This window comes from Condylura cristata, unplaced genomic scaffold, assembly GCF_000260355.1.
Source record: "Condylura cristata isolate star-nosed mole 26May11 unplaced genomic scaffold, ConCri1.0 scaffold00019, whole genome shotgun sequence".
NCBI classification, from domain to species: domain Eukaryota; kingdom Metazoa; phylum Chordata; class Mammalia; order Eulipotyphla; family Talpidae; genus Condylura; species Condylura cristata.
This window is the reverse complement of record NW_004567120.1, coordinates 15,391,074-15,406,894: the sequence shown is the minus strand read 5'-3', so window position 1 is coordinate 15,406,894 and position 15,821 is coordinate 15,391,074. Positions and strand designations below refer to the sequence as shown.

Below are 15,821 nucleotides of genomic sequence, written 5' to 3'. Positions count from 1 at the left end.
TCTTGTTGCGGCGGATGGCAGAACCCTCTTAGAGCAGGCAGGTTTTGGGGCTTCAGGGGTGCCTCTCTCTGAATTGAGGTGCCCTATAACAGATTCATCCCTGGCCAAGGAGGTGACCCACATGGGGTGGCAGACCTCTCCTGTCTCATCCGCTGCTCCTCTCAGCAGTGTACTTGATCAATCTACCTGTTCTGCTCCCCACTCTGGTGAATCCTCTCACTGCCCCTGCACCTCTGGCCTATACCCCAGTTCTGTATACATAAATGAAAAAATGTTTAAAAAAGAATAATACATATTTGGATAATATTATTTAAGTCAAAGTTCTTGATGTCCAAACAGGCCTCAACATTTAAAGACAATATAGCTGAATGCTAAACAATTTTCTTATTTTATTCGTAAAAAAACAGAACTTCAAGAATATCTCCATTTTGTTATACAAATTAGATACTTTCTCAATGCTTTTACACCATATCATATTAGTTCTAATAGCACATTGTTTCTGCCTCTTATCATGTTCTGTAATTATATTATCCATGTTTCTCTCCTACTAAAATATGAGTAGCTGGAGAAATTAATCACTTTGTAAAATTTCCAATAGCATCTAGTAGCTGTTCAAACAACAGCTTCTAGAAAAAGTAACAGGTTTTCACGATTTTCTCATTCAAGTTTTTACTGACTAAAAGCTTCTACACCACTAAATTGGCAATAAAAAGGTTTAGAGAATATGTATTGGCCCCTACCATGTGTCAGGCTCAACCCTAAGCTTTTTCACATGTTTCATTTTGTTTAGTCATTAACAGCCTCATGGAGCAGGCATTTTAATATCCAAGTTTTATAGACAAGGAGGTTGTAAAGTCCAGGCAGCTGATAAGTTACAGAGTTGTGATTCAATCCCAGCCCAGGTTCCATCTGGCTTTTTAAAACCCATGATCTCTCCACTTCAGTACACTGCCTCCATTGTAATAGCAAAGAAGGCTTTAAAGGGGTTCACCTTTCTTGTGAAGAAGATAAATGAAAGAAAAAAGAAAAAAATCTCAGAATCAGCTGTTATCCAATATTCAAATTCTCCCCAAATTGGCTAGTTACTTGTGCTTTGGAGAACTCAGCAGACTCTCTCCTCACCCCTACTCCCCCAGTCCTAAAAGATACTTGGTATAAAAATATTTGGCAGTACAGTTGAAGACTGATTCAAAGAAGCTTGGTCATTGGCCAGTATTCTTTAAAAAGCTAAATTTCAGGCCCTCCCTGGTGGCACAGAAGGTTAAAGCACAGCACTGAGAAACTAAAGCCACTTCAGCATGTGTTCGATCCCCGCCTGCCCCAGAGGTGATCTACATGGCTCAGCAGACCTCTCCTGACCCGACCGCTGCTCCCCTCAGCAGTGTACTTTGTCAGTCAGCCTATTCTGCTCCCCACTCTGTCTCTGGTGAAGCCTCTCACTGCCCTGCACCTCTGCTAAATGTCATTGCTCTAACTACTCAAATGCAATTATACTCTAGTAACTGAAGAAACTCAGTTACATGGTCTTTGTCCTTCAACTTTAAGTGTGACTTTATTTTGGCTGAAAAATACAGTCACTCCAATTCTTATCTGACCATACAATCTTCGTTTGTAATTACAGTGTATGTGAGGATATTTTACGTAGTTTATTTGTGCTTTTTGATCCAATAAATAAAATAAACATTTCAGCATGATGAACTGTCAGCCTGGTTTTTGGTCTCAAGGTTTTCAGCTTTTAGGTTAATTGAAATCCACATGAATACCATGGGGCACATAGTCAACCTGATGGGAACAAGGTATGCAACAATAAAAAAGAAGGGGCTACATAAACAAACTAGACATTCTTGAACTTTAGTCACTTTTTTTAAAATAAAAATGTGGCTAAGAATTTATAAAACAGAATACTTAATATCAAGAATTACAGTAATGAGGGCCCTCCCTGGTGGCACAACAAGTTAAAGCACAGCAGTAAGAAGCTAGCTGCAGCTGCCTCAGCATGAGTTGGATCCCCGGCTCTGGAGGTGACCCACATGACACAGCAGACCTCTCCTGTCTCACCTGCTGCTCCCCTCAGCAGTGTACTTTGTTGATTTATATGTTGTGTCACTGCCCCTGAACCTCTAGCCTGTAACCCAATTCTGTATGTGGAAGTAAATAAAATCTTTAATAAAAAAATAATTATAGTAATGAAATTCTTTTACTTAGATCCCTGTGAACAAAATCAATGACTGAGTCATATGGCTGCTTAGATATATCAGCACAGAAAGAAATCTACTTTTTCCAATAAAAACCTATGCATAATATTAGAATGAAAGGATGCTTAAAGGAAGGAGGATGTGCAGACTATAAATACAACAGCTCCCCTTAAGTCTCTGGAACTAGAGATGGGGATAAACAAGGCTGCAAACCACTCCCATGCACTGTGATCATTGAAACAGTCTAAGGAAATTTACTAAGGAAAATCAATGAGGAAAGACGGAATTTGACCTGGTAGACAGGTAAAAATTATACTCAGGATATAGCATTTTTCAAAGAAAAATAATCAACACTTTAGGACTGGTGATATAGATAAATCAGACTAAGTAAATATATAAAGATCCATTATAAGAATAAATATATAAAGGCCCATTATAAGAATTTTCTCCTATTCAATGAGAAAGACTATAAAGCTAGGTCCTTGTTAGACAAGAAATTGTTTAGTCTGCTTCTCTTATATAAGGGTCAACATGATGGTTTTATAAAAGATTCTGATTCTCAAATGTAGGCAGGAAAATACATACATACAAACGCCCACCACAAATGTATAAATATTGGTGGTAGTACAATATGCAAATACCTGACAAAGTCTTCTAGTTAATTTCATGCACTAGTAGATAAAATTTAATGTACCAGAAATATTTCAGATATTTTTAGTCATGCTTTAAGATCAGTGTCAAATTTTAAGTTGTTAATTAGCCTAGCCTACTTCTTCCTCATGTGAGACTACATAGGAGTGCTATCACTTTGACTCAAACTCTGGGACATATCTCTGCCTGGGGCGGGGGTGGGGGGGTAGCCAGTTTGATTCTCAATGTCTGAGATTCAGATGGGAAGTTGGCTGGTGAGTAGTAATCCTGCTGGTAACTGACCATGTTACCTCAAACTCAGGATACTAACAATGAAGACAGATGTATACCCTAAATCTTGATTGCTATGCCAAGCAACCATGACAAAATAGTACATCATGATCCACTGCTGAAGTGTGTAGAACAAAATCATCAACGAGTAACATGAAAAACACTGAACTAGACCAAGGGCCAATGATGGCCCCCTTTAAGACTTGCAAAGAATACAAGCAACTAGATATATTGTGTTAACTTTTTCTTTACAGTCTATTCCCATGTTCTTGGTCAAGGTCTTTTCAACAACATAACAGTCTTAATTATGTGGGTTTCTACAGTTAGCATTGCAGTTATGTTTAAGATGCAGTGAGAACCACATAAGCATATCTAGTACTTGTAAAAGTCAAGGAAGGTTGAAAATAGGCTTAAGGTCCTCCCTGGTGGCGCAGCGGGTTAAAGCACAGCACTGAGAAGCTAAAGCCACTTCCACATGAGTTTGATGCCCACCTGCCCTGGAGGTGACTCACATGGCGCGGCAGACCTCTCCCGACCTGCCCACTGCTCCCCTCAGCAATGTACTTCATCAATCGGCCTGTTCTGCTCCCCACTCTGTCTCTGGTGAATCCTCTCAACCACCCCTGCATCTCTGGCCTATACCCCAGTTCTGTATGCATAAATAAATAAATCTTAAAAGAAAAAAGAAAAGGCTTAAAGAAACACTTTTCCCATCTATAAAATCATCTCAAATGTGCTCTGTAGCAAAATGCATAATTTAATTATCTGTTTACTCCTTTTATTTGTGGCCACTTGAACTTTGTGATAAATTTATAGAGAGCTACTTAATGTAGTAATGAATTAAATCTACTTTCTTAGGTCAGTCACATTCATTGATATTACATCCTGCAGAGGTTTTAGTTCAGTTTCCCAATACATTTGATATCATGATATTTATTTATATAAGCTAGTTGAATGTTAACAACTATGGCAGTATTACACCATATCACAATACAGTTATAACACAGTTTGGTTATAAGAAAGTCAGAAAATATTACAGAAGGTTTACTAAACCTTTCTAAGAGATTTGTTCTTTGCCCATATTCCAGATATTATCATGAACAAATGTTATTGCCAGTGGTGATGATTCTGTCATTTCCAGTTCCATGTTAGCTAAGGATAAATCCAATTGTTTGTCTCAACTCACATTATTAAACAGTTATAAATTCCCAGATCCTACTACATACTAAAGCCCTTTCCCTCCCATGCGGAATATATGAGTAACATTCGGTATTATTCTTATTCTATCTTGTCTTATTTTGGTCAATCCTGTGGTTAAGATCAGTCTGAGATCAGTGATGCAAGTTAAGATTTCACTCAGAAAATTTCCATTAATTTGGGAATCTGCAGGTATTTCAAAGTTGCTCTCCCTGGGTCCAGCCCCTATAGAAAGTAGCATGAAGGTTTCTCGGTAGATTAAAAATGTATCTGCTACACAAGCCAGCAATCCCACTCCTAGGTATCTACCCCCAAACTACAAAAGCACTAAAATGAAAGGAAACCTGCACTCCTATGTTTATAGCAGCGCTATTTACAACCAAGATATGGGAACAACGAGTGAATCAATAAAATTTGGTATAGAGACACAAAATGATAAACTACTCAGCATTCTACAACGATAAACTTAAGCCATTTGTAGTAACACGGATGGAGCTGGAAGGGATTATGCTAAGTGAAATGAGTCAGATGGAGAAAAGTAAATCCCTAATGGTGTCACTTATACATGGAATACAGAAAAAACAAAGAGTCACACAAAAAGAAACTGATGCTAGCCATTGAAAGTTGGTCATAGATCTGCAGGCTTTAAAGGGAGAGGGAGAAGGGTGAGAATGGCCAGAGGAGAGCACAGAGGACGATGGTGGAGGACAATGGGTGCTTTGGTGACTACACCTGAAGTGGGAGAAAACCTATACTGCCAAAATACTAGAAAGGATATAGAACGTCGGTACTTCAAAAATAGTTTAGAATATTAAATGATGCTTTCTCTGAGCTACCATAGCTAAAAAAAAAAAATGGAAGGGCATTCCGTTGCTCCTTAGGCCTCAATTTGAATTAAAAAAAAATAGTTAACAGACTATGTTAGAGTGTATGCCCTTTCCCAGGGCTGAGTGCTAGCATTCTTTAGCATTATATAGTAGGTCTGTGTAACCATACTACCAAGGCTTTACAAGTGTTTTCCTTTCCAACGGAATTACATTCCTTCCAATCTATTTTAAGTTTTTTTTTTCTGAAAAGCACTCTTCATTATAAGTAAATTTCGCCTGTTACACTATCAGTATACCTGTGTCAGCTGCTATTTCACACAAAGCCCTCTGTTGTTTCACTGGCCAATGTTTAATCCAACAGGGCCTTGTTGTCATTGAGTAGTAAGTGCTTGAGTGCAGTTAGGAACCATGCACTATACCCAAAAATGCTGGTTGTCTCATACCAGAGCAAAGTGTATAGTGGTCACTCCCAAATTTAGTTTGGTCTGAGCATGCCCTAAGGTTTTCCATAATCTTCCTTGTCTCAGATTAGAGCTATTCCAGGTGGGGCTATGAATCCACATTCTAATGCCTAATTCAGTCATAGCCCACTGACACTTTCACCTTGTTTAAAATTTTCCAACCACAAAAACAGGTGATGTGTATTCTTTTTTTTTTTGTCCTTTAAAATTTTAAAATAATATAATAGTTTATTTTTACATCATTTTGTGCATTTTTCCATCACAGTTGTAATCCCCGGGGGCTTCCCATCACCAAATCACCCATGTGCCATCACCATAGTCCAGTGCTTTTCCCTCCCCCCACTGATTTTTGATCCCATTCCCCACTGCACTCCATAAAATGTCTCTGGCATATAGTTGTTCATTATTATTATTATTTGCCTGGTCCGTTATACTCCTGCTATGAGTGAAACCATCCAGTATTTTTCGTTTTCTTTCTGGCTTATTTCACTAAGCATGATCTATTCCAGCTCCATCCATGTTGCTGCAAAAGACATTTGTTTATTTTCTTTGGTTGCTGAGTAATATTCCATTGTGTATATATGTATATATACCAAATCTTTTTGATCCAGTCATCCACTTTTGGGCATTTGGGTTGTTTCCATGTTTTTCCAATTGTAAATAAAGCAGCAATAAACATGGGGGTGCAGGTATATTTTTCAATCAGTGTTTTTGTGTCTTTTGGGTAGATACCTAGGAGTGGGATTGCTGGGGCTGTAGGGAAGCTCCATGTTTAGCAGTTTGAGGAACCTTCAAACAGTTTTCCATAGTGGTTGCACTAGTTTGCATTCCCACCAGCAGTGCAGGAGAGTTCCTTTTTCTCCATATCCTTGCCAACATTTGTTGTTGCTAGTTGTTTTAAGATGTGCCATTATCACTGGGGTGAGGTGGTATCTCATTGTAGTTTTAATTTGCATCTCCCTTATTACAAGTGATGTTGAACATTTTTTCATGTTTGTTGGTGGTGATGTGTATTCTTAAACATCACACCATGGCATGTCAGCCATGCAGTCACTCCATGTTGCCCATTATATTTGGACATTTTAGTCATAAAAATTTAAACAGCTCTCAGTCTGCTTAACATTATATAGTTGCAACATAATAGTTTAGAAGGAAGAAATTCCAGAATATTCTGATGAATTACTAACAGTCTAATGAAAGGAAGTCTATATAACTTAGTTTCATTGCCACTAATATAGGGATAACACAGGTAAATAGTTGCAAATATCAGATACATGAAGCTCTACCTTTCAAAAACAAATAGGAAATAATGAAAATTAAGTAACATGTGAATGGCATTCTAGCACCCCCAAATATTTATAAGTAAAATGGATTACCAGTCACACGTTCAATTGATAAGGATATTAAATAGTGAAAGAAAATCTGTCAGAAACCTTTTCTAAAAGGTGAAGTTTGAATGCCATCCTTGACCATTTGTAAAGAAGATAGCTTTTATAAATTATATTTTAAACTATGAAAATTGCTAAAATGAACAATGAAGCAAGAGTTAAATATCCAATGAATCTTGTCCAATGCCTAGCAGTTATTTACACAATGTATTATGTGTTGGCACAGTGTAATGCCGTGTTAATAGGTTTATTATAGCACTTAAAATACAGAAACACATACTTGACCAGAAACATGAAAACCAAACACTCCTGTCATTGTCACTATAACCTTTGAATAGTTAGTCACACTAGATACCAATTTCTTTCCAACCTCAGAGATAAAAACAGCAAAGTATACAAATGTCAAATATTAACAGAGTATGAAACTACTGAATGGCCTGGCACAGGAATTTTAAACATCCTTTTGACCACAGCTAGTAACAGGCTGAACCTGCCACCAATATGATAAGCTGCTTCTCTGAAGAGAAGGCTAGACGTCAATTAACTTTAAATACAGAAATAATCATCATTCATTATCACACAGTGGTGCCTAATCTTTATAAAGTTTTTATAATAAGATTTCAATTTTTCATGTTCTTAAATTCAATTAGCTTTCTTGTCATATAGAAATCCTCACTGTTCCCTCCGTCACAAATAATCGGGCTCCTCTTTGATTACTGGAGACAAGCATGCACCATGTGGCTAGAATTTCACTACCTTAGGAAAAACTTCTCAGTAGACATATAAATGCATTCTTGCCCCTACTATAAGATCAGCTGAAAGAATTAATGCCCTACTGAGTATTCTGGAGAAACATAAAATCACTATGTTGTTATACAGAGAATACCTGGGAGGAGAGGAGGCAAGAAATGATGGCAACTTGGACCAGGATAGAAGAAGTAATAGTGAGAAGTAATTAGTTTTTAGATATATAATGAAGGTAAAGGTAGAGACAACAGGATTGGCAGATAGAGGTTAATTAGGAAGTGAGATAGAAACTCCAAGGTTTCTACTTGGGGTTAAGAAAATTTCTTTTGAAAATGGAAGCAATAGTAGCATGGTTGTGTCCACAGTAACAGAAGACAAGGCAGAGAATATGAGATATAGGCACAGATGCAGGTAGCTTGGGCAGATGTGGTGATTTGTGGAAATACTCTTGATTACTTCAGTTTCCATAGTAGGATAGGATCTAAAATGCAAGTTGAGACTAGAGTTAGAAGAGGTGTTGGAAGTTTAAGGAAAAAGGAATATATCTAAGAAAACATGGAATAGCGCCAGCATTAAAGGCTCTGAGTTTGTGGTCATAAATTTAAAGAGAGATCAGTCTGTATAGATGTCAATGATGTCAATGTTTTTTGGCTATGTCAGCTATGCAAGGGCCTGGCATAGAGTAAGTGGTAAGTAGCAGTTTACCAGGGTTGGGTTATGTGAGCAAGTCTAAGACAGAGAGGGAAGGGCCAAGGGAGCTGAAGATGTATGCATGGACATGACCATGGAATGGCTGTCCAGGGACTAGGTGGGAATTTAAAGGGGCAGTATCAATGCCATACCTTAGGTACTTCCTATTCGATGTTTTGACCTTTGTTCTCTTGTTTGTAAACTTTGTACTTGCTGATACTCAGTGTTAAAATGTGGTAAAAATTATGAATAGTGACTGTTTAGAGTCTAGAATTATAACATGCTCAATTAGATATTTAACCTACCTTCTCAAAGGGGTAGGACACGGTCATAAGAATTTTGGTGGAGGGTCTATGAAGCATATGCACATATGGAAGTGTGAAAATATATCCCCAAATTCATATGGATATATGAGTGACTGATAAATTAATTAAAAAAAATAAGCAAACCTAGCTTCTCATGCTATTCAGCCTACTCTCTTATCTAGCCCTGCCATGCAAATACATATTCACAGACATACACATATATGTAAAATAACAGTTGCATCTGGGTGGGGACTAAAGTTTTTTTATCATATCTGACAAAAAATATGGGTGAAGGGTTTTTTCCCAAGTACTTTCTAATTCTAAATTTTCTGTACTGAGTATGAAACATTTTTGTTATTTAGAAATAATATTTTAAAGGATCTAGGTTTTTAAACCCATATATAATTAAATTCTGACTGTGCCGCCTAATGAGATGTTAGAAGACTGAATCAGGCAGGATTAAGACTACAGACAAATTAAAGAAAGTAAAGTATTTGAGAGCATGGAAACTAACATACTTTTAAAAACTACCCAGTTTCATAAAATATATGCATGGAAAAATGCGTAGCAAGTCAAGTACATTAAAATGCATGACACTGAAACTATAATTAAATATTTTTAATTGGAAAAAAGGACCATTACAAACCTGTTTCCTGCTTTGAGCTCTTGCATTCCGTAATCTCCGAGCAGAATAAAAGATAAAATAGCCCACAGTTGCGGCCGTAATAATAAAGAAGGACACAGAAACGAAGAAAATTGAATAGTGATTCACCCAAGGGCCATGTTTTTTCCCGACTTCAATGACCATTGTTACTTGAATGCCACTTTGAATAGAATTTAGAATTTTCGTGCCTTTCAGATTGCCAATCATGATTGCGACAATATCTCCAGCACCTGTAAAAGAAAAAGAATTCTGTTGTAGTTTGGGAAAGCATTCTTAGTATCAAAATCCAACTGCTAAAGTGATATATTAAGCAATTTCCCAATTAGACAGAGCAACAATATTCATTCAATTAACATTTACTGGATGCCACTTATTATATGTATATAAATTATAGGGAATATAAACATGCATGAGACTTGGTTGCTGATCTGAAGGAATTCATAATTGTAAAAGGACGCTATGACATATAATAAATACTTCACCACTCATCAGGTTAACTATTTATAATCCAACAATAGTAAGGTTAAGGTGCAACTTGCTTCTTATATTAAAGACAAAGCATTTCTGAATTCTAGAGAACAGGGTTTACTAGGGAATCTGATTATTACAGAATGTCAGAAATAATTAAGTATAATTTGCCATTTTAAAAGGTGATAGATTATCTCTTGAACTTACTATTAAAAATGTATAGGGTTTATATATCAAGATTAGTAATTTGATACAAAAATGTCTATATACACTGAAGTACAACTCAAACATATCTTCATGAGCCTCTAGAGAAATAACAAATTTGTTCCAGGTGTACTAAGGTTCTTCATGGATTTGATCACAACAGCAATGGGGTATGTAGAACTGAGAAGTGTATATTTCTATCCAGCCCTGACTAAAGAAAGCTTGAAACTAGATTAAGCTTATTACTAAAGTCCTGTTCTCTTTAATTCCTCCCTCTCTACTCCGACTGTATAAGTCTTGGGGGAAAATAAAGTACAAATATCATCTCTCGCAGTGTTGTGAGAATGTCAGATTACTCATGCCATTTCAGTATTTATCACGGTTTATATTCCTTCCAGTTTATATAACCCAAGACCAATAATCTTAAGCAAAAGGACAGAGTTCCTTTAATGTTAAGGTTGCCAATCAGAGAAAACTTACATTGATACTAGGTTAAGGTACTAATCTAGGTTAATGATCAAACTTGAATCTGGAACAAAAACAAGTCTGCATACATATGACTCTAAAAGGCCTTTTAAAATAGCAATTAAACACAAAAGTACAATATTCTAAATTTTAATGTTCAAATTAAGAGTATAAACCTTAAAAGGCAATATGCATTGTAGAATTATTATCTAAATAATCCCTTAAATTTATGGTTCACAATGATCAAAGTCTTTAAAAAATAAGGACCCACACCTTACTTGAAGATATTAGTTTTAAAAAATGTGGGTATTCACTCCTAGGTATCTACCCAAAAGACACAAAAACACTGATTCAAAAAGATACCTGTACGCTTATGTTTATTGCTGCTTTATTCACAATTGGAAAGACATGGAAACAGCCCAAATGCCCCAAAATGGATGACTGGATTAAAAAGATGTGGTACATATGCACAATGGAATATTACTCAGCAACCAAAGAAAAGAACACATATCTTTTGCAGCAACATGGACAGAGCTGGAAAAGATCATTCTTAGTGAGATAAGCCAGAAAGAAAAGGAAAAATACCAGATGGTTTCTCTCATGGCAGGAATATAATGGAACAGGCGAGAAAATAATAATGATGAACAGCTATACACCAGAGACATTTTGTGGGGATGGAGTGGGGAATGGGATCAAAAACAGTGAGGGGAGGGAAATGCACTGGACTATGGTGATGGCACATGGGTGATTTGGTGATGGGAAACCCAAGAGGATTGCAACTAAGATGGGAAAATGCACAAAAAAATGTAAAAATAAACTATTATAAAATTTTTAAAAATGTTGTGGGTATTATAGGGCCCTCCCTGGTGGCGCAGCGGGTTAAAGCACTGCACTGAGAATCTAAAGCCACTTCTGCATGAGTTCCATTCCCGTCTGCCCCGGAGGTGACCACATGGTGCAACTGACCTCTTCTGTCTTGCCCACTGCTCCCCTCAGCAGTGTACTTCGTCAATCTGCCTGTTCTGCTCCCCACTCTGTCTCTGGTGAAGCCTCTCACCGCCCCTGCACCTCTGGCCTGTACCCCAGTTCTGTATGTACAAATAAATAAATCTTTAAAAAAATGTTGTGGGTATTATAAAACCTTAAAACCAAAAAACACATTTTACATATCATAGCCATTTTGCCAAGCCCTTTTGTATCTTTACTGATTCATTTGCCATTACTCCGTTTGCTAAATGTTAACTCATTCTGTTCTCTTCTACCTGGGGAAAATCTCAAAAGGAAAGGGAAATTAAGGAAACTGAAATACCTTCTGCTGTATTTTTCTCCTCTGTCAGTATATAACCCAAATATCCATTATGGGTCTAGCCTATGGGTGTTTTTTTTGCAAAATAATGGTTCATTTTGCTATTTATTTGTAGGCTTTAAATTTCTAGCTTTGCTACTAAAAGCACAGATATTATTTCAATTCCCTTTTGTCATTATTGACTTTACAAGCCATCTGTCAGGAAATTTTCTGATAATAAAGTTTTGATTAATTATATAATCTAGCATTCATTTCTCATATATTGTAACCTATATGATCTTTGAGAACACAGATAATTCTAAAAATCAGGTTTTGGAACATGTTATAATTTTTAAGATTTCTTTTTAAGATCAAAGAGGTGTTCTTTCAAAGATTTTAAATAATAGAAATGTGTTTTCCTTTCTTTAGACAATAAGGTAAGTGTAGGGATGAATGCTCAGGAACACAACAGCCATTGTGGTCAGATAGAGATTAAAACCCAAGAATAGTGAAGAAATGTACATTGTCCATAATCCATACACATCCAGAATATGTACAGCTTTCTAATCATATAAAAGGCTTAGAGGAAATGCACATGGCCAATAAGCACATGAAAAAATGTTCAACATCACTTGTAATAAGGGAGATGCAAATTAAAACCACAATGAGATACCACCTCACCCCAGTGAGAACGGCACACCTTAAAACAACTAGCAACAACAAATGTTGGCAAGGATGTGGAGAAAAAGGAACTCTCCTGCACTGCTGGTGGGAATGCAAACTAGTACAACCACTATGGAAAACTGTTTGAAGGTTCCTCAAACTGCTAAACATGGAGCTTCCCTACGACCCAGCAATCCCACTCCTAGGTATCTACCCAAAAGTCACAAAAACACTGATTGAAAAACACACCTGTACTCCCATGTTTATTGCTCCTTTGTTTAAAATTGGAAAGACATGGAATCAACCAAAATGCCCAAAAGCAGATGACTGGACTAAAAAGATGTGGTACATATACACAATGGAATATTACTAGCAACCAAAAAAAAAATAAACATGCCTTTTGCAGCAACATGGATGGAGCTGGAAGGGATCATGCTTAGTGAAATAAGCCAGAAAGAAAAAGAAAAATACTGATGGTTTCACTCATAGCAGAAGCACAAAGTACGGGGGAGGGGAATTAATAATAATAATGAGCAACTATATACCAGAGACATTTTATGGGGTGGAATGGGGAATGGTATAAAAAATGGGGGAGCGGGGCCCTCCCTGGTGGCGCAGCGGGTTAAAACACAGCACTGAGAATCTAAAGCCGCTTCCACATGAGTTCGATTCCCACCTGCCCCGGAGGTGACCACATGGCGTGGCAGACCTCTCCTGACCCGCCCGCTGCTCCCCTCAGCAGTGTACTTCGTCGATCTGCCTGTTCTGCTCCCTACTCTGTCTCTGGTGAAGCCTCTCGCCACCCCTGCACCTCTGGCCTGTACCCCTCACTTCTGTATGCATAAATAAATCAATCTTTAAAAAAAAACCAAAAAAAAATGGGGGAGCGTACTGGACTATGGTAATGGCACACAGATGAATTGGTGGTGGGAAGTCCACAGGGATTACAGCTGAGATGGAAAAAAGGCACAAAATGATGCAAAAATAAACTATTATAGTGATAAAAAGAAAATTGACCTCAAAAAAAAAAAGGCTTATTTCTAAGCACTGTCATTTATCTCCTTTACTCTATGCTCTCACAACTATTCAAAAACTGCCCCCCCTCCACAGTTCTCAGTTCCCAATCACAGGTAATGCTAACCTAAGAATCATGTTTGAATTCTCATTGCTAGTATAATCAGGCTGTCGCTGATACATCGCTGACATCTCTTTGCATTTTTAAATTTTAATTTTCATTTATTTTTTGCTGCCTATATAATCAGGCCCTCATAATTTTTTTTTTTTTTTTTGGCTGAAACTACTTCACTAACCTTCTAACTGGTCATCCAATTTTCCCCCCTCCCCTAAAAGTCTCACCAAATTTTACCTTCCTGGTTGACTTTGTCATCACTTGGTTGGATTATCCTCTTCCCTGCTCAAAAGTCTTTAGTGGCTCCTTATTAGTCAGTCATTAAAGTGTGACTCCCTGGCCTAGCACTTAAAATCGTGTATGATCTGGTCCCAACTGACTTTTCCAGTTTGATATTTCTGCACTACAGCCCCATCTCATGAACACTACGATGCAGCCACACGGGCCTGGAGATTGTCATTCACTTTTAGTAACTCTCCTTTTGTTCATTCTGTCCCCTCTACCTAAATATGCTATACATCCACTCTAAATTCCCCACTGCCCCAGCTCAAATGCTGCCTCCTATATTACTTTCCCAAATTTCAAGTAAGAATATAAACATTCCCTGTTTCCCCATCAATATGTTTTTAATCTCTATCTTGTACTTCATTTTTCTATGCATTTCATCTGGTATGCCATACTCCCTTTTCTAAATTAAAAACAATTTATATTAACTACAGTAATGCTTTTAATTAACTACTGTAATTTTAAATCAACTACAATAATACTTTCCTTTATCTGGTATTGTCAAGGAATGTAGGTGTTCCACATAAGTAAAATTTCCAAGTAACAAGTTTTACATACTTAATTTGAATAACTAATAAATACTTTAAAAAGCAACCTATACTGCTCTATTTTCTTAATAGAATATATTATGATTTATTACTGACAGTGGATCATCTTTGTAAATCATTATTAATATAGCAGTGTGGTTATTTGTCCCAAGAATATTATGATTTTCACTAGTCATACATTTTTTTTGGAGCTTGAATGGACATTAGACAACACCCACTCTGACTCATTTTGGAGTTCTCACTTTGGGCAATTTTCTCTAGGGGAGGGAGGTTCTCACTTAACTTGTTGCTTCTAGAAGCTGCTCTTTTAAACTTCAAATCTACTGTTAACTGAAAAATCAACCAAGACTGGATCTAAAGGAAGAATAAAACAAGCTTATGGAAAGTGGTTTCAGGACTTCAGTGAAAGTTCCTCTGGTATTTATTGGTTGCTCAGCCATACTTCTGTTTACTTCCTGAATCCTGGCTATGCTCTGCATAACTGAGATTGCTAGATAAAGATTTATCTATAAACTAAGTACTGTTCTGAGGACTTTACATGCATTAACATATTTAATCCTTACATCAAACTTATAATGTATGCACTGCTATTTTCCCCACTAATAATAAAGTTGGTGATCTTGCTTAGAAGAACACGAGCTATAAGGGTAGAATCAGTGTTTGAATCCAGGCAGTTTGGCCCCAGTGCTTCTGCTCTTCAACACCATTCTGCATTAGCTTCCCTGTCTTCAATGAAACCCAAAGCTATTATTTCATTGTAAAAAGGCAATTAAATAGGTACATGGAGCAGGAGTGGTAAAGATTTAACGGCTGATTCTAGAGGTAGAGGTGTAGGTGGGGACAGGAGAAGCCTTGATTTGTAGTGTGTGCTAATTTCCATGGCATAAATAATCCTCCAAAGGAGGTATGAGTGTGGAAATGATAAAACAAAGGTAAAGTTGGCTGAACCAGCTGATTCTAATGTACCACTGGACATCACTCAGTCAAAAGGTAAGTGAAAGTATACAGTTCAAAACTCGTAACAAAATAACTTTGCCTATTAATTTCACTTATTCATACTACCTTTTAAAACCAAAGTTCATACACAATGCCAAGTCAAATTTACTTTTCTACTTGCCACTCTGTTGAAAACCACAAAATAGATATGCATTTTGAAACACACACACAAAAAAACAATCAGACTTTCTTCTGTGGAAAAAAAAAATCACCCCTTTCTGATTGTGTGTGTTGTTAAACCCCCTAAACTTACTTTTTTCTCTGTCCTTAAAATACTGGAGATTCAGCTACTCCAAACATCTCAAATTAAATTAGTGACTTTGCCAGTGGTCTTTTAAAACATCAAAAGACATATTCTGAGTGTACGGCTACCCATTATTATA

At 36.9% G+C, this 15,821-nt stretch overlaps 1 protein-coding gene across 1 annotated transcript in view; it reads right to left on the bottom strand.

The window, feature by feature from the left end:
- The window catches only part of RNF128 (ring finger protein 128, E3 ubiquitin protein ligase), an 88,722-nt gene that overhangs the window by 20,703 nt on the left and 52,198 nt on the right, over nt 1-15,821 (bottom strand). Inside the window, exon 2 of the mRNA XM_004685675.2 lies at nt 9,378-9,625. Within this exon, the coding sequence (XP_004685732.1) occupies nt 9,378-9,625 (248 nt within the window). The remainder of the gene's footprint in view (nt 1-9,377; nt 9,626-15,821) is intronic.